Source organism: Coturnix japonica, chromosome 9 (genome assembly GCF_001577835.2).
Source record: "Coturnix japonica isolate 7356 chromosome 9, Coturnix japonica 2.1, whole genome shotgun sequence".
NCBI lineage: Eukaryota > Metazoa > Chordata > Aves > Galliformes > Phasianidae > Coturnix > Coturnix japonica.
Window position 1 is genome coordinate 17,056,139 of NC_029524.1, and position 25,556 is coordinate 17,081,694.

Below are 25,556 nucleotides of genomic sequence, written 5' to 3' on the forward strand. Positions count from 1 at the left end.
ACACCCTGGGTTGGGAGCAGTCAGTCCTGAGCACCTTGTGCCCCAGCAGAGCCTGTGTTGTGGCAGCACTGCAGTATCACATCCACATACTTTTAGACCTGAAACTCAAAAGCAGTCACGTTCTCATACTTGATTCATAAAAATCTAAAACTCGATTGATTTTTGTGACTCAAATATGTCATTAAAAAACCAAATCAAACCAGAGAACCGTCCACACCTTATGCTAATCTGTATGCCTTATATCATATCTGTTGTCACACCTATACGTATAGATGTTGTGGTCCAGCTAATAGAGCTTGAGGGTGTGCATGTGCAATAGCAGCTTTTATTTATTTGGTTCTACTATTTATTACCAGCTGGTCCACAACTGATTCTACATAACAAACTGTCTGTCCACAGGATTCCTATTGCTCCTAAGCTCCCGTTGCTGACTACTGACCGCTTTCTTCCTGTTACGCCTTTGCTAGTGGTGCTGCTCAGGTATAAAGGAAAAGAGTTTGTCCCCTTTTGTACCTCTTGGTGGGGCAGGGTGGCTCCAGCCTGTGCCAGAGGGGGCAAACCTCAGGAGCAGCAGCAGATGGGAGCTGCAGAGGTTTCCTCATCAGAGCCTCTGGCATGGGATGAGCCTGTTAGGAGAGCAGCACCCATGGCATCCTCTCCCCTTTTGTCTCTGACCACTTCTGCCTTTCTGTTCATTTTGTTCTTTCCTTCACTGTCTGCTGACAAGCAGATCTGGTGGCAGACATCATGCAACTCAGGGAAACAAGAAATCGAGGAGTCTTGAAAATATTGTGAAGATGTGAGCTCACTAATTACATGTCCGTGTAAACGAACCGATCGCGCACCTAATGTCACGTAAGCGTTTCGAGTTTCAGCTGTGTCTGTGGTATTAAACGTGAGCAGAAAAAGAAATAAAGTGCTGAGAGCCTCTGTAGGGCTGCGAGTGGGTGGTGAGGGAGGGGGTTGCATGGCCATGGGCTGCAGGAAAAGGTTTCAGCCCTGGAAGAAACAGTTGAGTGTTTCATGCACACTGTCACTCCACCAGGTTGCACTGTGTCATCCATTAGCTTTGCCTCCCAAAGGTGCTAAAATAATTCCATAAAGAAATGCTAAAGTTGGTTGGGTTGTGCTTACTGGTGTAGTGGACTGGTGTTCGGGGTCTGGGCGTGTTGCTTCAGACAGCTGCTGGTACTTCATGGACTGCTTTTAGGAGACAGGAAAAGCATCACCTGGGCAACTTCTGCACCATAAAATCAAGCATCGGGTGCCACCAGAAGGATACGTGACATCCCTGTGGGATGAATATGCAGCTGCCTATCTCTGGGGTATGCTGCTGCTGGAAGAAAAAAAGAAAAAAACAAAAAACAACCAACTGTTCAGCATTTCAATAACATTTTCTACCTAGAAAAGATACTGAAGTCACAGGACATGATGGCCAATGATTCCCAGGAGAAACAGCACTTCCCTGCTGTCCTAAGGCTATATCTGCAGCCCTGCCTTTTCCTGTCACCACCTCACCTCAAAGCCTTCTCTATCTGATAGAGCACAGTTCTCTCCTCAACACAGTCTTGGACCTGAGCGTGGCTTTTGGGGTCTGCTTTACCTGCAGTAAAGGTAGAAGCCTTGCAGGTGCTGGGCTGCTCAGGAGCACAACTGCAGCACAACCGCTCACAGCTGTGAGCCGTGTGTGTTGCACTGCTGCAGAATCCCTCCTCTAGGGACAAACTCTGCCAGTTCCAACTGAAAAAGAAAACCATAGAGTGGCTTTATGAGTCAAAACCTTGCTGTGTTCTCACTGTCCTGTACGTAAGGAACCCACATAGGAAGTAACTGGAGGCTCATTCATTAAACAGCCCAAATTTTAAGAGATTTTCCAACGCTACATTTCATATCGCAGTTTTGCAGATAAACAGAACTGATTTGGCTGCATCTTATTTATTGGCAACATCTGAAACTGGTGATAAAACAGGTGAAAAGCACTTTACCAGAAAGGTCCATTCATTTTAGAAAAGTACCTTTGATGGAAGTGTCCGCAGGCAGAAAATCATGTCCTATTGTATTGCTTGCCAAAAATAAGATGTTCTGGAAAAGCAGCTTAGATGCTCAGAACTGATGGAAGTTTCTATCACATGACATCGCCCAAGCACTATTTAGAGCTGCAGCTTCACCTGAATATCCTGACAACCAGCGTGGGGCAGCAGCTGGTACCCCAAAGCCACCACTGCACGGTGACATTGCTGTGCCATGCTGCCTTCCAGCTGGGTTGAAGCTTGCATGAAATTAACAGCCACAGTTTTGTTTCATTTTCACTACAGAAAGGCACTGTGAAGCAAAGCCGTATATTCAATATGCATTTTGTCATCATCTCTCTCGGGTATTTCAGCATTCCCCAGCAGGACTTGTAATAGCACAAGTGAAGTGAAAGCAGATGAAGAAAAAGATAAATGTAGTCCATCTGCTATTAACAAAGGTCTGCAGTTTGAACAATCACTTCTGCTTGTTGCAGAAGGTTTTGGTTGAGCCTTAGAGCAACAGTAACAGCAGCACACGACGTGCACACCAGCGTTACCAAACACAACATGTATGTGCTGACACACTCAGTAACAAAGGCTTTTTGCTGCTCTCCATGCTTGCTTTGTTTCCCTCTTAGGGATGGAAATGACAATTTGGTGACATGTGCGAGTTCACTCTAAAGCCTCTGCAAATTCTTGCCCCAAATTAAGCTAATATTCACAATCACGTGAGCACACACGCTGCCCCATCAACACCACCTCGGGATTTTTATCAGCTGGTGACAATGCAATTGATTTTCATAAGATTCACAGTGCTGAAAGAGATGGGATTTTCTATTTCTGACTGAAGGCTGCAGGTCTGAGCCCAAGGCACAGCTGCCAGGAGGGAAGCAGGTGAGAAGCAAAGCGCTTGTGTTCCTAGACCTTCCTGAGCATCTCTGGCTTAATCCCAATATGCCAAGACCACTTCAGATAGTTGGCTCGTGGCAGCGGTTCCTCTCACATATGAAGCCATTTGGCAGGAGGAGAGCTTGCAGCCATGGTGTGGCCATATCACAGAACGAAAAGGCATTTGTCTGGGCTATGGACAAATGAATTCACTATTTGCAGGGCAGTAGGGCTGAATTTCTCCATTCCATTCACACGCTGATCCTCACAACACTTCTTCCCCCCCCCCCCCCAACTACTACTGTTTGCTCTGGTTTATTTGCAAAGAATAGCAGCCTTCGTATGACTGAAATTGAGACAGATGAGCAGATGAAATTACCAAGAAATGACATCCAATGAGCACACTGACCCAAGAAGCTATTTCTTTACCATGCTAGTAAACCTAAAAATAGGTTTTGACTGCATGCCATACCACCCATGCTGGCAATTAGTATAACAAATGTGACTACTCCAACTAATCACAGCTCATTCCCTAAACAACCACAGCCAGCCAGCTAACCTGCTGTGCCCAAAAGCACCTTCTGAATCCTCCCATTTGCTTTTCTATTTCACACAGCAAAGAACGTGTGCACTGAGAGTGCAGTTGTCAAGAGCAGAAACAGATGCAATCGGTTACAACTTATTAAATGCACTACCAATAAAATGGCCTTTTCAAGGGATCTCAGCTGGCTGTGAAAATATTGAAACCAAATGTCTCCATCTTCCCTCCCCCCCCCCCCGCTTACCTGTGGGTTCTCATTTCTGAGACGAGTAGATGACATTTATATCTTCACTCCAAGGCGGGTGAATATCGAGGACGGAGGATTTCAGTGGATCACAATACATCATGAGTTCTTCAATCGCTGTAATTCCAGAGATAGGTTTGTAGAGGAAATAGAATTCATAGGTAAGATTTGCAGCTGGAATAGGCCTAGCAGGAACACTCTGCACGGCTGATGTGGTCTCCAGGCCCACTCACGCTCTTCTGAACTGAGTTCAGCTGAGCTGAAGCCCAAGGCACAACAAATGGTCCTCAGGCAACAAATACAAACCTCCCTCCATTGGCTGGCTTGAACTGCTCTCCACCACCTGCAGACACTCACCCAAGCATTGCAAACCAAGGTGTGTTTCACACCAGGTAACAAAGTGGTGGTTATTAGTCTGTAGGCATCCTTACAAGATCTCGTTAAAGAGATTGTTTTGGCAAGCACTGATAGAACAAACAAAAAAGCTGAAAAACCAAGGGGGAAAAAATACGTTTCCTCAGAAACTCATCTCAAAGATTAATTCCACCAAACCCTTCCCCATACAAACCCAGAAGCATCCCAGGTTCAGTCTGGGGTTCCCCAGCTCAGTGCTCAGCTGCAGTAACACTGCTGACATAGCAGAAAGGTGCCAGGCATGGGCTGAAAGGGCTGCAAGCTGAAAGAAAACACCTGGTAATATCAGAAAGAATTAAAACATTTATTGGGCATAAATATATTACATATACACTACAGATACAGTTAAGTCTTACATACATAGTGTAGTATTTGCAAAATCTATACATTAAAATTGATATGGCAGTTTTAATACAATGCGTATGAAATAGTCTAAAATTTACAATACGAGAAAACTTATGATTATTTATTTATTCATTTTTTAAAGTCGAAAAGCTTGGAATGTATGTTCCCATAGTGAGGTAAAAACTTCGTATTTCTTTTCAATTTAAAGAACTGTGCAAGGATAAGGTTGATACACATTCAGTTAGGGCACTTCTCGATCGTGACGCTGAATACTGAACTACCGTAGCCAACAAACAGAGTTAGAAAACATTTCAAGTTCATAGGAAGAAGGCAGAACAATATAAAAAGATCCTTCTCCATCCTTAAGGGCTGCAAATATTTAGTGTTTCATTCTACCTTTTTTGTCCGTCCTTTCTTTGAGAGCAGAGAGCTCTCAGAGCCTGACGCTGTTGGCTCAGAACAGCAAACAGCCGCACAGGGAAGCCAAGGCATCAGCAAACTGCAGTGATGGAAACCAAAACAGAAATGGTTTATGATCCATAATGCTTCTCTTTCTTTTTTGTTGTTGTGAATCCCAGTCAGATCCCTGTAGTAGAAGATAGAAGCTGAAACAATGACTAATCTACCTCATTAGGGGGCCGTCCTGCTCCTGGACAACACCTTGGCCCAGGGCTGGGCTGGGTGTTGGCATGAGCATGACTGCAAGGGACCAAGACAGAAACACCTGAAGCCTCACAGATTGCTTTTCTCTACACTTCTGCTCTCTGCTTTTACTATTTTATATTTCAAACTTCCAAAATAACAAACAAAAAAAATTTGTTCAAATGACACAACGTCTTTTTTTTTTTTTTTTCTTTAAAAATATATATTAAAGCAGTTTTCTTCTTCTAACAATAAAAAAAACAACCAAAAGGCGGCAGGTTTGGGTTTCGTAGCAACGCTGCTGCAATAACGCTCCGAATATAAAAATGAGAATCTATTCAAACAGCCGGGTTTCCAAACTAGCGGCCTTCTCACTGTTGTATAAAATACACCCTTTCCCCCCTCCATTGAAAACAGCTCCATATGCTTTGCTCACAAAAAGATAAAAGAACCCAACAGATGCAAAGGTCACAGAGTTTCGTATCACAAATAAATTTAAATAAGATGTAAATAAATTTGACAAGCCACGACTTTGGCAAAATCAAAGAAAAAAATATATATATAATATATATTTAGCTCAATGCCATTAGTTTGCAAGGCTAAATTAAACTAATTATCGTCAATAACAAAATACAGAACATTTCTAATACTTGCTACATCTAGAGAGGCACACAGAATAATTCATTGATCTTAGCACTTTCTTTCCAGAGATGATTATGTTTTTGGATACATGTAAACGTTTGAATCACTGATAATGGTTGGGTTGGGACTGTGGGGTTTTTTTTGGCATTTAATGTAGTAGATGCTCCCATCTTCAAAAATGCAAGAAAATGTAAGAAGATTAATAATACTAGGAATGCTGCCAGGTAAAAAGTTGACCTAAAGAACAACAGTATAAAACAGACAAAAATATAACATGCTACAGGGGACAAAGGGAGGGAAAGGGGGGGAATTAGTACATAAGTACACTTTTATTTTTTTATTTTTATTTTTTACAATAAATAAAAGATTGCACTGTAATTGGTATTTTAAAGTACTGTATGCAGTATATAGTATAAATAAACCTAAAACAAAAATAATGTTGTTTTTTTCCCCCATTACTTTGGTTAAGGGAATATTACGCTAGTACAGGAGTCTGAATCCTAGACAATGGAGACAGAGCACAAAATAGCTAGAACGAAAGCAAAACCAAGTAGCAAAAATATACAAAACCAATAGGCAGGGAAATACACTGTGCCTGTTGCACCCTTTTGGAATCTATTTGCACCTCCAGCTCACTTATGTCCCTGAGGTACTCGCACATTGTTGACTTAATATAAATAATCCAATGACTCAAGAGTTAAAAATCTATCTGGGTGGATTAAGATGAGTGCCAGGGAAGAGGCAGGCAGGAGGAGGGGGAACACTGCTCTACGAGCAAGGACTACACCTGTGTCGGCCTCCAGTCCCAATTCTGCAATGTACCAAGTATTTCCATTCGCTATGTGTTAAGAACAACGTAGGCACCTACTTAAGAGACTTAAAATAAACAGATCCCGTTTCTGATAACTCCAAGAAAGTTCTATAAAATCGATACCCCTCCGAAAACAAAAAGATCAACTGACAGTGAAGTTTGCTTACATTTAGTGTAAATCTCACCTAATTCAGTAGAGACAGTAAGCTATCACCAGCTCTAATTTAAATCAGACTGAACGTAATAGAATAATATCTACTATTAGATTAGGAATAGTAACATACAGTGACAAACAGACGAGTTAAAGCAGCTTTTAAATAGCTGAACATGGGAATAGCTAACTATTGCACAATGCCCTCTTACTTAAAATTACTGCAAGAAATCAAAATGGTAAAAAAAAAAAAAAGAATCTCTAATGCTTCATAATTTATATGCAGTTTGGTTACTTGATTTCTTATACAGGCAGTTTATAGTGTTGTAACTGTAAAAATAACAGGTTCTTTAGACTGCAGGATATTGTTCCAATTTAAATGCACTAAACAGTTAAAATAACAATAGACTTTATCTTGAAAAGATATGGGGCAAATGGAGTGAATAATTCATAGGCAACATTGCTAATACTGTTCAATGGAAACCTGGTACTGTTGACTAACACTGTATTCTAAACTTACTGCTGTATGCGCTTGTGATTAATGCTTAGGAGAAAAAGAAGAAACAAAAAAAGTGACTTGATTAAAACTTCCTAAATGATAAGATACAAGAAGAGAACTGTGTAAGAACTTCAGTGAAAAAAATACAACAAACCAAACCACGATGACGAGGCAAATTGGTGACAGTTTTGAAGCCACGAAGGGAACTATCTTGCTTTCAGTATCTGGTTTGCCTGTTTCTCCAGTTTGACCACTTCCTAGTTTTGAATTTCAAAAAGGTGCATCAAAACACTGATTTATCTTTCTTCAAGCTAGAACTGTAAAAACAAGAGAAGTATATAAAATGTGTGGTAGAACAAAAGGATTTCAAAAAGGAATATCTGGATAAATGTGTGGATTATAATGCGTAGCATTAGTTAAATTGGTATCTCAAACTTCCATTAAACTCTCTACTTCATAAAGAAGTATTGTAATATACAGGCGAATATAATTGACAAACTTGCAAAGCCAAGTACAATGAGGGCTGCAAACTGTTCATCAGTAGCAATCATGCTCTTTATCTTCGCATCATCTATGCTTCCCATTTCTCCCGCGAGCATAATCTCATTTTGCTGAAGCATAAAGGCAACGGATGGGCTGAAAGGTCCACTAAGTTCCTGTGAGGTATCTGAGCACCGGCGGCACACACAGACGCGAAACCGATAGTCCGTGTTGACTTGAAGGCCTGAGATTTGGAATGTGGTCTCATCTCCCTTGTACACCTACAAGACAGAACAGTTACATGTAAAAAGCAGAAGGAACACCACTTCGTTTTTTTTGTTCACAGCATAAGGATTTGGTGGCCCTGCTAGGCAGGGGGGTTGGAACTACATGATCCTTGAGGTCCCTTCCAACCCGGGTAATTCTGTGATTCTGTGACAACTTTCAGAAGCACCATATGAAATATCTTTCAAGTGAAGAATGAGTGTGAATAACTCATTCTCATTGGACTTTGAAAGGATTCTGCATTCCACATAGAGCCACAAGTTGTGACAGAGTGGATTGCAGCAAGGATTTGGGTCAGGAAGGAAGGTCAAGTCAGGCAGGGCCTCAAAGGAAGGCTCTAACTCCTTACCTTGAGGCAGACATCAGAAACACAGCAGCCTGCAGGGGCTGAGAGCAGAGGTGTCCGACTACAAGAAGTCAGCATACACACTGCTCAGCAGACTGAGCACACACTAGGGTAGGCAAGACTTCAGACAAGATGCCATACATAGGAGGCACACAACTCTCATGGGTGTGATAAGCAGCACAAATGTACTTCTGTACTGTTAAGACGTGACTATGTGGCCCAACACGTCTAAGCCATGAGAACTGCATTTAGCCCCAAAATGAAGAAAATCTGCAAACTAAGGTTATTGCAAGACATTCACTGCACAGTCAGGAAATCAGAAACAAGTATTATTTTAATGTACTTTCCTCACACTTCTCTCAAGAGTCAGCGATTATGCCAGAAATTGCACTTTCAGAATTCTGGAAATAATAAAATCTTAGTGAGATATATAAAGCTCCTCTTGGTTCTTCAATAACCCAAATCCGCCATGTGTTTATGCTAATTGAATGGAGGTAACATATGACTCACAGCATGAGTCACAATATGAGAAAGAGAAATAACTGAACAGCTAAGAGACTGTTCTGCGACTTAAATGGAAAGAGACCACTGGAAACACTTATGAACTCTGAAAACAAACAACCAGTCAACAACTGATGTAAGGCAGGGCTGTTGAAATAAAAAGCAATGTGTCACAAAGTGCTTGTACCTCCTGGAAAAGAAACCTGAACTCTGGATGAGCGTTCCTTTGCTCATTTAAATCCCCAAAGCAGGAGGAGAGGAGAGCACATCTCTGCCTCTTGAGGGTAAGAGCTCTGGTTGAAAGCAATGGAAAGAGCAAAATTAAAGGTGAGCTTACACATCACTTCCTGGGTGTTGCCGCAGAGAAAGGAAAATAACTAAATAAAATCCAAATAGGAGACTCTCAGCCCAGCTAAACACCGCCTAAAGAACGCAACCTCCCTGCCTGTGCTTACCCCGAGACTCATCCTTCAGTCAGGAAGCCAGTCTGATTAATCACCCAAGCTTCATAAATTACATTTCACTGATACTGGAGATGGGATACAGACACCCTGTCTTTGTACTGAAAACACCTAACACCAGTCCTTCTTGTTCCATTGGTGAACATAGGTGCAACTGGAAGCAGTTATGGTTAGCTAATCGAAGACCGACAACTTCTGTGCAGCCTAATAGGGGTGGCCACTCAAGTCAGCTAGACAGCAGCTCTTTGAAAAAAGCCAGACAGTCCAGTGAGAGAACAGTGCATCTTTAAAGGAAGTCTGAATAGCAGCAAAAAGCACATTGAATACACGAGTGAATACTCCATGATGATAAGACAAAACATTTCCTGTGCTAAATCAAGGAAGGTGGTGGCAACTGCTCTGCTGTTGGTGCTCTGGGGGCTTTTTAGCACCGGAGGAGCTTTGCTCCTTCTCAGCAACAGGCAAACAATACTTGGGCTTAAATACCACCTGCTTCTGAGAGCAGCCTGAGCCCTCCACAGCTGGCTGCAGGAGCACCCTCAGTGCCCCATGGTAGCAGTCACTGCCTGCTGTGGTGTCTGCTCAGTTTGTCAGCCTTGGCTTCACCAGGAGCATAGTAAACCAAGGCAGGATGCCCTCAGTGCAGAGTGCACACTTGGCTGTAAGCAGTTACACTCTGAGAACAGACTACATGCACAACAGAAAAAAAAAACCAACAAAACAACCCTAATAACTATGTATAAGGCTTTTGAATTTGCTGAACAAATATCAAACCAAATACAATTGTAAAAAGGATATATATATCTAAATGTAGTGCAGTATGCTTTGGTGGCCAACAAGTTAAAGAATCCATCCAATTTATCACTTTCACCCCTAGAAATAGCTTTTTTGCTTAGGCACCTGAGAATATAATAAAAACATGATGAGCTTTTTGGCTTGCTCCCTCAGTGAAAATATCATCACAAGTAATAAACTGCTGCCGAAGCCCCTTTTGGCATTTGATACTACTGATCAAAACAGGCAGCTCAGAGAATTCCTGCAGGCAAGAATTTCTATGTTCCACAGATGCCATTATATAATTCCCAGAAGCTTCAATCTTTTCTCAAAAAAAAAAAAAAAAAAAAAAAAAAAAAAAAAAAAAGTCAGCCACAACTGCTGTATAAGCAATGCATTGGAAAGCATAAGCTCCTCTCCCAGCCCCTCACACTGACTCAAGGTTACCCTCATGCAAAGCTGGAGACAATTTTGACATGATGGAATGCCAAGTTCTAACTAAATAAGCTCTGTTAGGTAAAACTGCATGAGACAAAACACGAATCTCAGCCAGCAGCTCCTGGTGTTTGCAGCGGTTTCCTTCCTCAGTTGTAAACAAGGAAGATCTGATTTCCTCAAGAGCATCCCTTTTGTAAATGGAATCAATATAGAAAAGCTTTGCATTCTGCATCTTCTGAAGGATTTCTGAGCAAACAGCTGGATCAAGATCCATAACATAAAATTATTCCAGAAACAGTGATTGAGTGTCTGAACTGTGCAGGCTGGGTGATGAGTTGTGTGAGTTTCGCTTCCTCATCAATTCCAATAGACTTCATGGTCAACACCATTCCACTGAGTGAACATTTGTTCTCCAGACAGTCAAGACAGAAAGTCATGTATTCAAATGTCAGAAACAATCGCCATGAAAAAGTTCCAGCTCAGTTTTCTCCATAACAGAATCTTTCTTTTCCAAACTGACTGGTACAAAGAGACTCAAATCCACTATGTGAAACATATTCTTGTCAATAAAACACAATCACACTAGGTTAAAATACATAAGAACAGCCAGTATTGCAAGAGGCATATTGACATTTTCCTACTATGCCTGTTGAAATAACAGCAGCTTTGTAAAATTTCCTGGGGGGGAAACACATCTATCCATCTATCTATCTCAAACATTCTCCCATCTCGTAACAAGAAACAGATTCACCTATATCATCATGATTTCTGTTTTGCGCATCACTGTTACAGATGGTAATGCTTTGTAAATGCTTTGGAGTTAAGTTAGTTTGTTCTACTCCAGGACATACCTGCATACAAATTCACAGTCGTAAGCTTTCACTCATTACAATGCTGAAACAACCATTAGCGCTTTGAGATAAAATGGAAACTGCTTTTTTCAACTATTAGCTATATTCAACCCAAGTAAAGAAATGGAAGCAGACACAGAGATGTGGCTCTGTGGATTTTTAACACATCTTCCTAGTTAAATCCTTTTAAAGTCTTGTCTTAAATGGTTGCCTTTAAATTGCCATAGATAAAATGATCTGACTATTGACAGGATTACACACTTGTAACAGTAAAAAAAAGCTTTGTGTTCATCTTGATTTTGACTCAGTCTTTACCAAAGTTCACCTGATGCATCACCATAGGATGTAATTCAATACAGGAGAGAGAAACAACACAGAATGTTCCAAAACATTTCCCTTGTATCACCAACTGAACAATATAATTGAGACCACTTTCCTACCTGCTTATATTCAGATTCTCTTCCAACCAGCACTTGCAGAACGTAACCAACAGGATCGCCCTTCATGGGTGGGACCATTTCCCAGGTAATTTCACAGGCATTTCCTTCCAACTGTGTTACCCGAGGAGCTACGATAAAAATGAACATGCCAGCATTTAATATAAACACTGAATTGAAATGTCACTTCTATTTAATAAAACACAAAATAAGAACTTCCGAAAAGAACTTCAGGACATCACAGGGTTTAATAGCACAATCTGTATCAGATTTATGTGGCCGAAAATCAAATTACCCTCACAAGGAGATGAAAGTAAAACTGGGACTGGATTTATAAGCCTCTCAAAAGTCCAATTTATTTTAAGACCGTCTTGCCCGATTTAAGCTGTTCCGGATTCTTGTAGAACAGTAGAGACCGAAAACTGAGTGAAATTCAGAGGTGATTAACGTGATCCCAATAAGTTTACTGTGAGATGTTTGAGGTACCTCTCATCTGTCAGTCATGAACCCCTAAATAGGGGGAGTGGATGTGATGAAAACTTTGAACTTTTAAGATCTAATCACAATGACAGGCACTGAACTTTCCAAAGCAGAAGCCAACTCACAAATTACATTGACATTAATAAAAGCAGCAATTTCATGAAGTTCTGAGCTAACACTGCAGCAGAGGAGATGTCTGCATCTCCCTCCCATTCTCTAAGGCAGCAGCTGGCTACATGTCATTGAAAGAGCTGTATCAAACATTTCATTCAGGAAAAATGAGAGGAGAAACATCAGAAGAGAAGTTAAATAATCCATATTGGAGATTAATTCAAGTCTGGGAAGCAAAAGTACAAGAATTATTTTAAATACTTGGACTCGCATCTAATTCCAAGATTAGAACTGAGATGATCAAACCTGGTATTCTTACAGGGCTTAGACTGGAAGTGTCTCCATTTGTCATCTGTTAAAATGGCCTCCCTGTAAATGGATCTCTGGCCAGCTGAAAGCCACAAGATTTCATATGATGCCTGACAGCATGCTAACAGGTGAGCTGAGCATGTTTATGTATTCAAATCAGCATCTGCCACTGGAAGGCATCAAAATAACTAAGACAGCAATCAGGCTCTGCCACTGTGCTTTGTAGTCAGAGCAAGAAAGCACCTGACCAAAGCGTGAAACTGGGAGAAACACTGGTGCTAAAAGTACTTTACCAAGAGGTTAATGAGTGCATGTGCAAGGACACGAGCTTGTTAAAGGAGACAGAGATTCCCAAGCCATGAAAACAGACAACAAGAGACTCTATCAAGGAAACAACTGCTGTTGCGGCTGCATATATTACATGAATTTTAGACTAATTTGCCACCACCCAAGAGGAAAACATGAATCATATGCAGACCCAAATGTAATCAATATCCATTTGCTTTTCTCCGTGCATCTGCTAGTGTTGAGAGATGGCTAATAGATGCCTCCATCTCAGCTGACAACTTTTTCAATTATTTTCCTTCCTCTTTCCACTCTGTTTTTCTCTGACACACAACTGCCATTATTTTAGGGTCAGCACTACTGAGTAATTAGGACGTTTTACAGGAGGACAAACATCTGCTTCCGATAGAGAATAAAGTTTATGACGTACATTTCTTTGAATAGCTCCAAACATGGGAAGGAATCAACCCAATTTCACAGGCTGGCTGGCTGCCTCAACAGATCTCTTCTTCCCATAGCATCACCTTGTTGCAGAAGTACTCCCTAACACAGCTTTTGTTGTAACTCTTTCCTCTGTTTCAATCAGTGTTTTGTCACGTACCCGAGGTCCCATCCCACACACAGCCCAGTACTGTGCTCTATCCTAATGGCTTGACATTCAGTCATCAGTATGAGTCACATTTAACAGGGACTCAATGCTCAGACAGGCAAGAAGTTCATGAAACAAAATCCTAAGTGAGATCTGAACTCACTTAGTTCACTTAGAAACCCAAATGGATTTCTATCCATCAAAATGGCCACGTGACTGCAGCATGTGCCTGTGCTACCTTTACCCAGTTGGCGCAGCTATGAATGATACCAGCAGTAACTTAGGCTCAGCATGTGCTTCAGTGAGCCTGCTTCACTCTGCACAAGCTTTCTTTGCTGGATGGTATGGCTGACACCAGGACAGTTGTGCAACAGAGCAGATAATCCACCACTGGGCAGGTGTAATTTACAACTCAACACCAAACAGATACATCTATCTCGCCAAACGGCAAGAGATAAAAGCAAGGTGTAATCAAAGGTGGGATCCTCACATATGCTGACTTCAGCTCATGGAAGCCAGTCTCCTGATGTTCTCTCCATGCACTCGAGGGCACTGTCCTTCCTGAGAGCAATTCAGAGCAGCCAGCACAGCGACCAGGCACTACAGCCTGGCTGTGTTTTTCCCACTCTAAATCTTGAATGGCGTCAAAATCACCAAAGCCAGAGTGGAACAAATGATACCTCTCTGGCAGACTAAGCAGTGTTATTTCACATAGGAAGCAGTGCTGCTTGACATACGAGTGTAAGTACACAGAAAAAGAAGGTCAGCACGGCATCTGATTTCAGCTTCTCTGACAACAAATACATCAAATCCGCTCCCTTCATAATATTTCTTCTTGGAAGAAGGAACAGAATTACTTAGGGCAGAATTCACACATTATAAAACTTTATTTAATTAGCCCTTTTTTTTCTTCTAGCAGAAGGCACACTAAGTGAGATAATGAATCTGATGCTTTACGCATGCGAAATATTGTTATTTATCTTATAAATTAAAGGAAAAATAAACTCCAAACTGCTTAGCTGATCATCACCTACACAACTTGAAACAGCACACAGCTTCACTAACACTGAGGTTGGTATGCACACATACATGCTGCAGCTGTTATTTCCCCTTCATGGAAGCTTTCCAGTAATTCAGAGCAATCCTCTGGAAAGCTCAGCAGCAGCATCTTAACAGTTGCTGCATAACAACGCTGGTAGGTAGAACATTTATGTTATTTATATGAACATTTTGGTGATAATTTCGCTTCTCATCATCATGTAATTTAACCATTCACAAAGAAGCAACAGCCCCCATTCTTTTGTATTATTGCCCATCTATGTTATCGTTTACAAACTGACTGCACTTATATTACTGAAGTAATGATGTTACTTGTGAGTGAAAATACTACATACCTTTGATTGCAGGTGGGACTGACTTAGTTGTGCAGAAGGTACATATTTCTGAGAAAGGTCCCTCCCCAGCATCATTGACAGCCTGTATTCTAAACGAGTAACAGGTGGACTCTGTCAGCCTTTGTATCTTGTATGTGTGACTTGGTCCCCTGTAAATTGGAATAAACCTGGAAACAATGAAAATGGGAAGACAGAATTAGATGGGAGTGGCAAAAACATTTAAGTCTATTACATTTATCGGTTCAACACATACATGTTGAGAAAACTGGCACAACTTGATTTGCAAAGCACTGAAAGAACACTGTCCCTTCAGGAACTATTACTTACCTTGCAAAATGATTACATGAATTACCCAGAAACCCTTCTGTCAGTGCACTTTTGCTACCTAGTAATCAAAATGGGTTCAACTCATGTTCTGCTACAACACACTGAGTGTGCTTCTAGTACAAACTATGTTTAGAACATGATTAATCTGACTTTATTCACACACTAAGACTCACAGTTGAGATCCTACTCCCAGCTGTGCCACCTTAATCCAGACTAACTATTTAAATCAGAGCGTGAGGACTGTATTTAATACATCACACACTTCTCAGCTTTGAGGACTTTACAGCCTGAAGACAGCCCAACAGTGGAGACAAACGGATTCAGAGAGCACACATTGTGGAATACGAGTGAAAAGGAAGAGAGAAAGCATGGTTAAAGGGAGAGGGACACGCAGGATGGGAAGAAGATGGGGTTTAGTGGCACTGGGGGATGCTTGTAACAACAAAGGTCTGCTTGAAAGCATGCTGAGAAGAAAAACATGACATAAAGAAGCGACTCCCAAAATATTCACATCGACAAGACCAAACGCCAACACACAAACAACCATGTCCAATAATATAACACAGAAAAAAATCAATTGAAAAAAAAAAGAGAGAAAAAACTTCAGGTTGCAAGAGAGAATCCGACTTCTATATTCAATCTTTGTGCTCAGATAAATGCTTTTCAGTAGTGGCCGTGTGTTAGCCAGTAATTTCTAACTGAGATGCTGACCCCACAGGTGCTGAGCAGAATGGGGATGAGGGTAAATAAAAGGAAGCACTCATCACTCGGCCTCCGCAGGTTCTTCCTGGTGACAATTCTGAATCTGGAGAACATAGAGTTACCCACACAGGGTAACGCAGCTTTTGATGACTTAGTACTCTTATTCAGATACCTCAACTATTTCAGCTGATTTGAAATCCCCAGGAAGCCAGCAAAGTGATGTGTTTTCAACCTACCAATCTAGATGCTAGCTTTACTCTGGGTAATAACTCCTGATCCCTTTGGCTTTGCATGAGAAACACAGCACAACCAATCTGAGCATTTCAAAGCAACTGTGTCTGCCATTAGTTCTCAGGGACAGAAATCAATTCAGATTATGTTGTGATTGAAACCCACGCAAGTTCAATCAGAGATCAAAAGTCGTCTGTAATAAAAGAAATGTTCAGGTAATTTAAATTGCTGACAATGTACTTTGAGGACTGATGTGGCTTACTACCTCCAGGGACATAGTAAGGAGTCCAAGGGAGCCCCTGACCCTGATTAAAAATCAAAGACCTGTGCTCATGAGTTCTTGAGAGCACATTTTAAAGCTGATTTCCAAGGATCAACTTTTTCCAACCCTGGGCTTATGCCACTGCATGCTTGCTATCCTATGATAACCTTTTTGAGGTTCACATAAACACCAATGCAAAGTTGCAAAGGACTACAACAGATCTGAACTCACCTAAGATTTCTTGGGGTTCTCTGCATGATGAACAAGCCCTTTATTTAGGCCAGACTCCAACCAAAGGGCAATAGCAAAAAAAGCAGCAGTGCAGTGTTTTAGATGACTACTGTTTCAGTAACCAACTATGGAACTAGGTAAGCATAGGAGGCTAAATATACCAGCTAATAGTTCTGCACACAGTCTGGACTTACAATACACTTGCTAGACATACTTATAGCATGAATACCAATGAATGCTAGCTTTCAAATTACAGCTTTTGCATCTTGAATAAAAGCAAGGTTCCATAACACTGACAAAGTGATCTGGCAAAGTTCTTCTGCTCCTCCTGTTATTTGGGGATTGGGATAATATTCCCATCCAGTTCCCATCTCTACCCCTTTTAACTTCCATCTCTCTATATCAAGAACTGCTTGTAATGAAAGCAAAAAGCATTAGGGAAAAGCTTGCATCCACACTCAGAACACAGGACTGCAATGAAAGCACACTTAAATCTCTGATATTCAACAACCTTTGAAGAAAGAGGGCTTCCAATTTTGGAAGAAGAAAGGCTGATTAATAAGTCAATCAAACGTATTTGCTGTTAGGCTTTAGCATGACAACATTTGAAGAATGGAAATCATGATGCAAGATGAAACATTTTAACTTTAAAATATATATATGTGTGTGTATATATATATAAATATATAACAATTACAGCATTTTTCTCATGACCAACACAGGTTTATACTTCTCCAAAGTTGTTTCTGTTATTTAATAAAATACTGCAGTTTCCATTTGATGGAGATGGATATAGAATTGGGACAACACACCCTCTGATCTGTTTTCTGTCTCCCACATCTGCTGAAGAAGGACTGCAATGATCTTAAAGCTGAATCAATGTGTTGTCACTACTGCAATGCCTATATAAATTAACAGTTACCAAAAGACAACGATTTGTCCATATGATTGCATCGTCATATCACGTTGTCATTCCATAACCTTTGCCTGCATGGACCATCTATGTGAATCCCCATGCATGCTGATAGCGCCTATACATTTTTAATTCTGAAAGGTTTGACCAGCCCAATTTGAAAGACAAGGCACATTTTACCCTGATATGTTGTCTTTGAGAAGAGACCACCTGTGTGGGCCACCTGTGCTTTCAAACAGTTTTGTTGTTGTTGTTGTTGTCTTAAGTAAAATGAACGTGTATGGTCAGAATTTAACACGATGCATTATTGCCTCTCCTCCCCACTAAGGTAACAGCACAAACTGAAAATCATCTCGAGGGAGCACAGCATCCCCCAGGGAATCTGACTCCTGCTTTAGTGATCTGAATTCTCTCTCCCAGACATTCTCATGTCAGTTGCAGATTATTCATTTACTTACACAGCCTGGAAAAGAGAGAACAAAATGTCCTAGAATGATTGTCTGGGAGACACCACTGCTGTTAGTTTTTCATCAATACCTTCTTATTCACCACGAAGATCTTCTTGGAAATGTTTTACATGTCAGAGTTTTTTTGTTTCCATCACTTCAGCCACTTACAGTCAAGCAGAGGATTATGAACGTACTTGCTGCTCTACCTTCATTCATCAGTGCTCCGCACATTTTAATCAGCAGGTTGCCTATTTCAGAGCCTCTCGCTTTGTTTATATTTTAGTAACACGATTGTCTTTGCAACAGTTTAATTTGAAAGAAAATGTAACACACAGTGCTAAGACAGACAGCAATCTGGAGCCTGGAACAAGGGCTACAAGAGAATGATTCTCTTTCTGCCTCCCACACCACTGTGGTGATCTGACACACTTTTGGGTCAAGAAATCATTAATCCACCGCAGGTCTGACCTGGTGACCTGAAGCTTTTATGCAGTGTACCTGGGCTGTTAGCACAGTTAGAAAGCAAAGCACATGAATTTCACCAATCAACACAACTTCTAATGCTGTTATTGTAGTGTGCCTGTTATCTGCACAATTATAGCTTATAGCCCCCTCTGACTTTGTTTTTGCTTTTTAGACTGTTCTTCTATTTTCTCTAAAGAATGTTATCAAGCACTCACTGATTTATGCCATTTTCTCCCCCAGTTTACAGCAGCGCTCTGGAAAGCAAAGCTTCTGAACAAAAATATGTAATTCACCTCCAACACAGAGAATGCTCCGTTCTAAAGCTGAATAAAGCCAGGCAGCCCCACTGCTGGCACAGCCCTGGGTGTCCTACCTTGAGGATGGACCACGCATGCTGGACTCTCAGATCTGAAGATCTGTTTTCTAGAAGATATCTTTAGGAAACCTTACCACGTAGGTTTGTTCATGACAACGTTTAGAAACCTACCTCCTCACAACAGCAGCCATGTAGCTTCTGTTTACAGGCAGAACAACAGGAGATGATGTTTCTTTGCTTGAACTTAGAAAAGCAAAACTAACCAGAGAGGAAAAAGGCAGAACAAGAAGTGCTAGCAGTTAATGGGGAGAGTTTTGTTTTCTTCGTCTAATGACTTAGCATGTCTAGCCTGTGGGTAAGGAGCACTTGCAGCCAGAAATTGATTTTTAGTTTGCTTCTCCTAGATCATCCTTTCATCTGCTACCAAATTCAAGCACGTAATCCATATTTACCATGGCCACCTGTCAAGAGTTCTAGAATTATGGAGAATGGAGATGCCTTGACATACCAAAAGCTCCCACCTAGCAAGAAAAAGTAATTTTTTAGAAGGATGAGTTACCATCTTTCCTCTTGAAGTTCATGCTGCTGAGGGCAGCTGGAATTTACAGCCCACCACATTGTGTAAGCAGCATACAGAGAGCATGGGAAGCCTGAACTAAAAGCCACAGGACTGTACTCTTCCCAATAGATTACCAGAGCTTTGTGCTTGTTTCCCTGTTGTCCCCTTTTGGACTGCAGACCTGAGTAATCATTCAGACTTTTTGGATGCGGACAAAGAGAAGTTGCACATAGAGTACATCAGTTCTATTGTTTACATCAGGTGTAGATCAGGCACATCATAAAGAAGACAACAGAACACCTTGAAAATCAACTTCAAGGATGAGCAAGAGATGGAGAAAAAGTTTTAATTCTAAATGATTCCTGAGGGGAAAAATAAGCAACAGTAACATCTCAACAGTGCCTGGGCACATTTAGGAGGCACGGAAGGCAGATAAGCCAAGTGCTCAATGTGATTCCTGTGTGCAACCACATTGGAGGCCAAGTACAGGGAGACAGAGAGATACTGAGCCCACTGTAATGTGAATTAACAGCATTTCAGTAAAGGATTTGGGAGAAGTTACAGAGAGCACCCAACTCCCTGTCAAAAGTCAAGAAGAACCAGATGACTAAGTAGCTACTGATAACTATGGTTTGCAGTGGCAATGCATTAAAAACTAACAGAAGATATAAACAGGAGCAGGCTTAATAAAGCTAAAACTAAAACAGAACAAAGCACCAATCAAGCAGTTACAAATTAATGCTCTTATAGTCACACACATCTTTATCTCTCTTGTGCAGCATTACAGTCCGCTTTATTAATATGGCAGCATCTAACAGTTTCTATGAACCTTAAAATGAATCTCATTCAGCACAGCATGTTCAGAGCTATCCACAGCCGTGACAGTCTCAGTCATTTCATTTGGCAAAGCTTGCTAAGAGAGCAAGGCATCCTGTCTGCTTTACAGCTTCAGCAAAACAAAGCTGGCACCTGCAGATGGAGAAGTGGCCCACCTGCTCTTCTCCATCTGAGGGTAAGCAGAACCCTCTCACCCAACCATCCAATGATTCTCTTAAACTATACTTCCCCTTATTTTTCTTTATATGACCGCACATATAGAAAAATCACAGAACTAAACTCAACTGCAAGGTAATATTTATCTAAAAGAAGCACAAGCAATGGAATGACTGACCCCCACCTAACGTACTTGCCAATTCCCTCTTTCAGACTAGGCAATGCAAGTGTTTTAAGACACTAAGTGGTATAATTACCTGTAGAACAACTAAAGACTAATTAACAGTATTGAAAATAAATATCCAAAAGCATTACTGCTAATTAAGTTCTCTTGTTTCACCTGGAGAAGAAAAATGCACCACACTCTGGAAAATGGTGCAACCTGATTAATGTGATTTTCTTGATGTTACACCAGTTTGGAATGCTGGTCTGCTTAAAAAACACTGAAATTTTATCATCCTCTTTACAAAAAGGTCAACTGCTTTCAATTAACGTTCCCATGTGTTGTGCTTTCTAGAAACAGACTTTTCATCTCCAATTAATGCTACACGTAATTGAAAGGACCAGAGAGATTAATTTGATCTGCCTGGATGTCACACACCAAGGCACTAACGGCAGATAAGGCAGGTGCACTTCTGATACGTGCCCCTTTTCAAGCCCCGACATTAATCAGTGTCAGGAGATTTCCAAGCATTTCGTTTCACAGCTCTTGCAATCAATGAGACCTTCAGTCTGCAACAACTGGCCTGTTGCCTCTTTACAGCACGGAAAAGTTAAAAACTATTCTTAATGACCAAGACACGCTCAAGAGCACTGGCTGGTGATCAGTGCACAGAAACAGAAGAGAATCTCTACTAAAAGGTTATCTGGACTGCTTGGGTTCCTGCCTTCTTGGTGATTACTGTTCTTAAAAATAATTTGTTTACCTTGTATTTCTGCTGGTGAAAATGCGTCAATATTACTTTAAAATTATCTCATATGTTAAAACTCATCAGTAAGGAATGCTGCAATGAACAAACAGCATGCTCAGATTCACCAAATACTGACTTGAGGGATACCAACCGGATAGAAGTAAATTCAGATGTGACAGTGACTCTACAAACAGCTTTGGTTCTCTGCAGCAAGGTAACATAACTTATTTTAATCTCATAAGTAAACTTATTTCTCCAATACAGAAACAGGTTGGTAACATCCTACCTGCACTGAAACATGAAAGCAAACAAAAGCAGCCTGCTGGATGTTTCTTTACAGCTGGCTTCCTCACATGGTGCTGCAGGTGATGGGCTCCTAACAAGCACCGCTGCACTCCAGAGAAACAGTTTCATCAGTCAGACTTTCAAATGGGTATTTATATTCATTGGGCACCTCTCAGTATTAACACAGAGGAGTGCGTACCATCTCTGTATCAGTATAGTTGAAACAATGGGAGGTATTAAGGCAATATTCATGGTGGTTTTATTACTTAAGAATTAGAGCTTCAGCTGGCACAAAGTCAGCACAGCTCTATTTAAATAGAAAGAATCATACTAATTTACACCAAATTATGATCTGTACTGAAGGTCCCTATGGATTTTCTACTTCATACACCAGTAATTTTACCTGATTAAACTCACTGAGAGTGTTTCTCAGTAAATTATGAACCATTTGTGATATTTATTCATTGAAGAGATCTTTGGAGCCACTTTGTCAAACCTACCAAAACAAAGTTTTTTGTGAAAAGCTTCTTCCAGAGCTATTTAGTTTTGCGTTTCTTGCATGCTGAAAGCTCTCCTGGCTTTGAGGAAAACTTTAGGGAAGTGAAATCTCTACAGCATTCTTATTTTATTGCTACCGTGTTGCTACCAAGCTGATGCCAAGTTCATTTCTTCCAAAAGATCTAATGTATGATAGATCTAAAATCCCAACCATCACGCTCTGCTCAAAATACCTTTTCCAGTTCTGTGTTTGCTTTTCCTAGACTTCTAACTCTGTGACCAGTTCTTTAACTAATACACACACACTGTGTGCAATATCTTTGCTTTGCATATTCCAAGGGGAAAAATCAGTGTGATCATAAAACTAAGTAATAATTTTTGCAGGCAGAGGAGCCAGTAGTTTGCTAAAATTTCACAGTGCAGCAACAACTGCAGTTGTTCTACAATAACTGCCAGCTTTGTTATGAATTTTGCTTCATTAGACTACAGGCATGGAATCCCTATTGAAACAACATTTCGTATACATTTATAGCATCAAGTAACTGGGAAAACAATGTTTCTCTTACTGTGATTCAAATCTGCCTTATCATGAGCCAGAATTCATTCTTCATCAACACAACGAGATGAATCAGATCTTACCTTTTATTTCTGTCTTCAATTTGTAAGATGTAGACCATGTCATCGGTAGCATGAAGCTTGGAACTGCTGTCCCCCCATTTCAGCTTCAGGCTCTGAGGACCCGCTGCAGCACACTCCAGCCGAGGAGGTAAAGGTGGTAATGGCCTGGTTTTTGCTTTAATAAAGTGGCTAAATGGTCCAGCTCCAATTTCATTGACAGCCTGGATCCTGATCCTAAAATGAGCAAAAAGGTGAATGTTAAATAAAGTGTTTTCATGAGGTTCTGGAAGGTTTGAATCACAGCTACTCTGTAGGTTGCAGTCTGATGTAGGTATCTCAGCTTGTACTGCTTTGTTGCTCTCTTGTATGTCTACACTTCAGTTTAATAATTTGCACAATGAGAATCTGTTATAGGAATGAGTGAAGTGATGTAGTATTCTACTATGATAATGTCAACAGCAACATCAAAACAAAAATATGAAATATGCATTTGGAAAGAGCTTTGAGGACTTATTATATATGAAATTCTGTCAAAGCAGCAATATTGGAACAGATGAGCCTGACAAGTTCCAAAAGGTTGCTAAATCACAGAGAGAATTAGAGAAAAGAAGCTGGATAAACTACAGTTTTAGACAGTACATCAACTTTAGATCACCAGACAGATGCCATTTACTTTGGAAATTCTATATGCTGCAACCCTGTATTTTCTCATGGGAAAAGACTGCAAGACGCATTGCTTCTTCTCAAAAGTGTCTACCACCAAGAAGCCAGGAACTCCCTTGGAAGAGAGAAGAGCAGGATCTGGTAAGTCATTACACAGCCTGCTTCAGAGAAAACAGAAGATAAATAGAAATATCTTCGGTAGGCATAGCTATTTACTTTTGTTAAAGTACATAAAGTGATTAAGTTTGCATATGTAATATATGAAAAATTACTTTGCTTTGAAAAGCCTCTAGGCTCTACCATTAGGAAAAGGTTATGCAGCATTAAAGAAGTGAAAAGAGTCCTCCAGAGAACAAAATTCCCAACAAATAAAACCCCAAACCCTTATTTTCTGCAATTTCAAAACAACAAAAAAAGAGTTAAATGATAAATAAACATATTTCAAATGCAGTCTCATCTATTAATTAGGTGGTAGAATTAATTGCGCACAGTGTTTACACGGCCATGTGGTTAAGCTTTTGCTTATTGATCAGGCCATTTACCAGGGCAAACAGTCCCTTGGCTGCTTAAACATGGAAAGTGTTGAGCTGCATTTTCCTTTTAATCCTCCTTTTAGTTTCAGGTCCTGAATACCGTATGATGCTATAAAGAGGAGACTTCCTCCTCCAGGAAGAAAACAGCAGGAAGAGGCGTCCATTGGGAGCCTCCTCTTCAAGCTCTGCACGCAAGGAGTTGCAGGAAAAAGAACAAAGACTTCTCTAATATCTTCAGAAGTGCAGTTAATATACAGACATTGAATTTATTTCATATGATGCTATTAGCTTGCTTCAGGTCGAGAAGTCGTTGCGTTAATAGTTAATAGCCTTTCCAGTAAGAAAAAAGTGACAATTGCCTGAATTTTCACTGGATTCTGCCAAGCCACCCGTTAGCACATACACAGAAACAGCAACATGACAAAACACAGACTGCTTACACCAACACCCTCTGCTTTATTCTGTATTACCCACCACCACCTCACCTGTCCCCAAGCATCACCATCACAACTAACTCCTCCCAACAGCAATTATCACATCTGAAAACAAGGAGTGACCGAAATGAAGCTCTCTCAGATTTCACACCACGCTTCTTATACACGGGCTGACAACGTGCTTTTATGATGTATGCACAAACATATGGCTCCATTTGCTGGTCCACACTTTGCCAGGTATTTGCATAGGGTAAAAATGTGCCTCTTTTCTCACTTGTAGTTGCTTTCCTGGGCTGCACAGAGCTTCAGGTCCCACCATCTGATGAACACAAATGGGCACTCACCCACCCGTCCTTCTGACACAGGAACACAGTGAGACCAGTGACAATAAAAGCAAAGAAAGGCATCTGACAAATGATAATAGGGGGAAAGCTATAGCTGATTTATTTCCTTCTACCAGGGCTGCATGTGATCAGCCTGTTTCTGCTGATTATACCACCAGAAAAATTCTTTGTCAATTGTCACTCTGCAGGCCTCAACCCTGTATATCCATTCCCACATTTCCCCACTGCATCTTCTAAACAGTAAAAATAAATACATCAAACTAAGTAAATTTAGAAGCCATTAAAAGACCTTTAACAGACCACTATAGGCTCCTTGACCAAGGAAAATAAACACACTAAAGATGAGGCTATTTTCAGCTCGGTCAGAAAATCCTTCGTAATATATTCCAGCAAACTCAAAAATCATTTCTAAATCAATCTTAGGGAGTCTGACATGCGAAGAGTTTCATTCACCAGTTCCCATAAGCAGAATGCCACCAGCTGCCATACATGTGTGTGTGACAACCTGTAGATTCAAAACACTACAGACTTTATAAATGAGAGGAGACACAGCTCAGTCCCCTCCAGCCATCACAGCCTGAATGTGAAGGACAGCAATGTTACCAGCCAGCCCCACAGGTCCCTCACACTGCACTTCTCCTGGAGATGGAGCAAGACTCACCTTCATAATTCAAAGCACAGCTTTTGTTTTATAATGCACTGGGGCATTGCTAACTTGAGCATCCATGTGCATTCTTCTCTTTGCATGCTGGAAGATCTTTCCCTTGATACAGTTTAGAAATTAAAAATGTCTGGAATTTGTATTCCTAAACCAAATTAGAAATATGTGTTGCTATTAAAGTTTAATGGGGCTTATCTGTCTCTGTAATCTATGTAACTTCATAGCAAAAGA

General features: G+C 40.8%; 1 protein-coding gene across 1 annotated transcript in view; it reads right to left on the reverse strand.

Moving 5' to 3' along the window:
- Nucleotides 1-4,382: 4,382 nt before the first annotated feature.
- FNDC3B (fibronectin type III domain containing 3B) overlaps nucleotides 4,383-25,556 on the reverse strand; it is a 133,528-nt gene continuing 112,354 nt past the window's right edge. The window contains exons 23-26 of the mRNA XM_015871958.2: nucleotides 22,712-22,924; nucleotides 14,931-15,097; nucleotides 11,766-11,893; nucleotides 4,383-7,950 (exon numbers count right to left, since the gene is read on the reverse strand). Coding sequence (XP_015727444.1) covers nucleotides 7,639-7,950; nucleotides 11,766-11,893; nucleotides 14,931-15,097; nucleotides 22,712-22,924 — 820 coding nt within the window. The 3' untranslated portion in view covers nucleotides 4,383-7,638. The remainder of the gene's footprint in view (nucleotides 7,951-11,765; nucleotides 11,894-14,930; nucleotides 15,098-22,711; nucleotides 22,925-25,556) is intronic.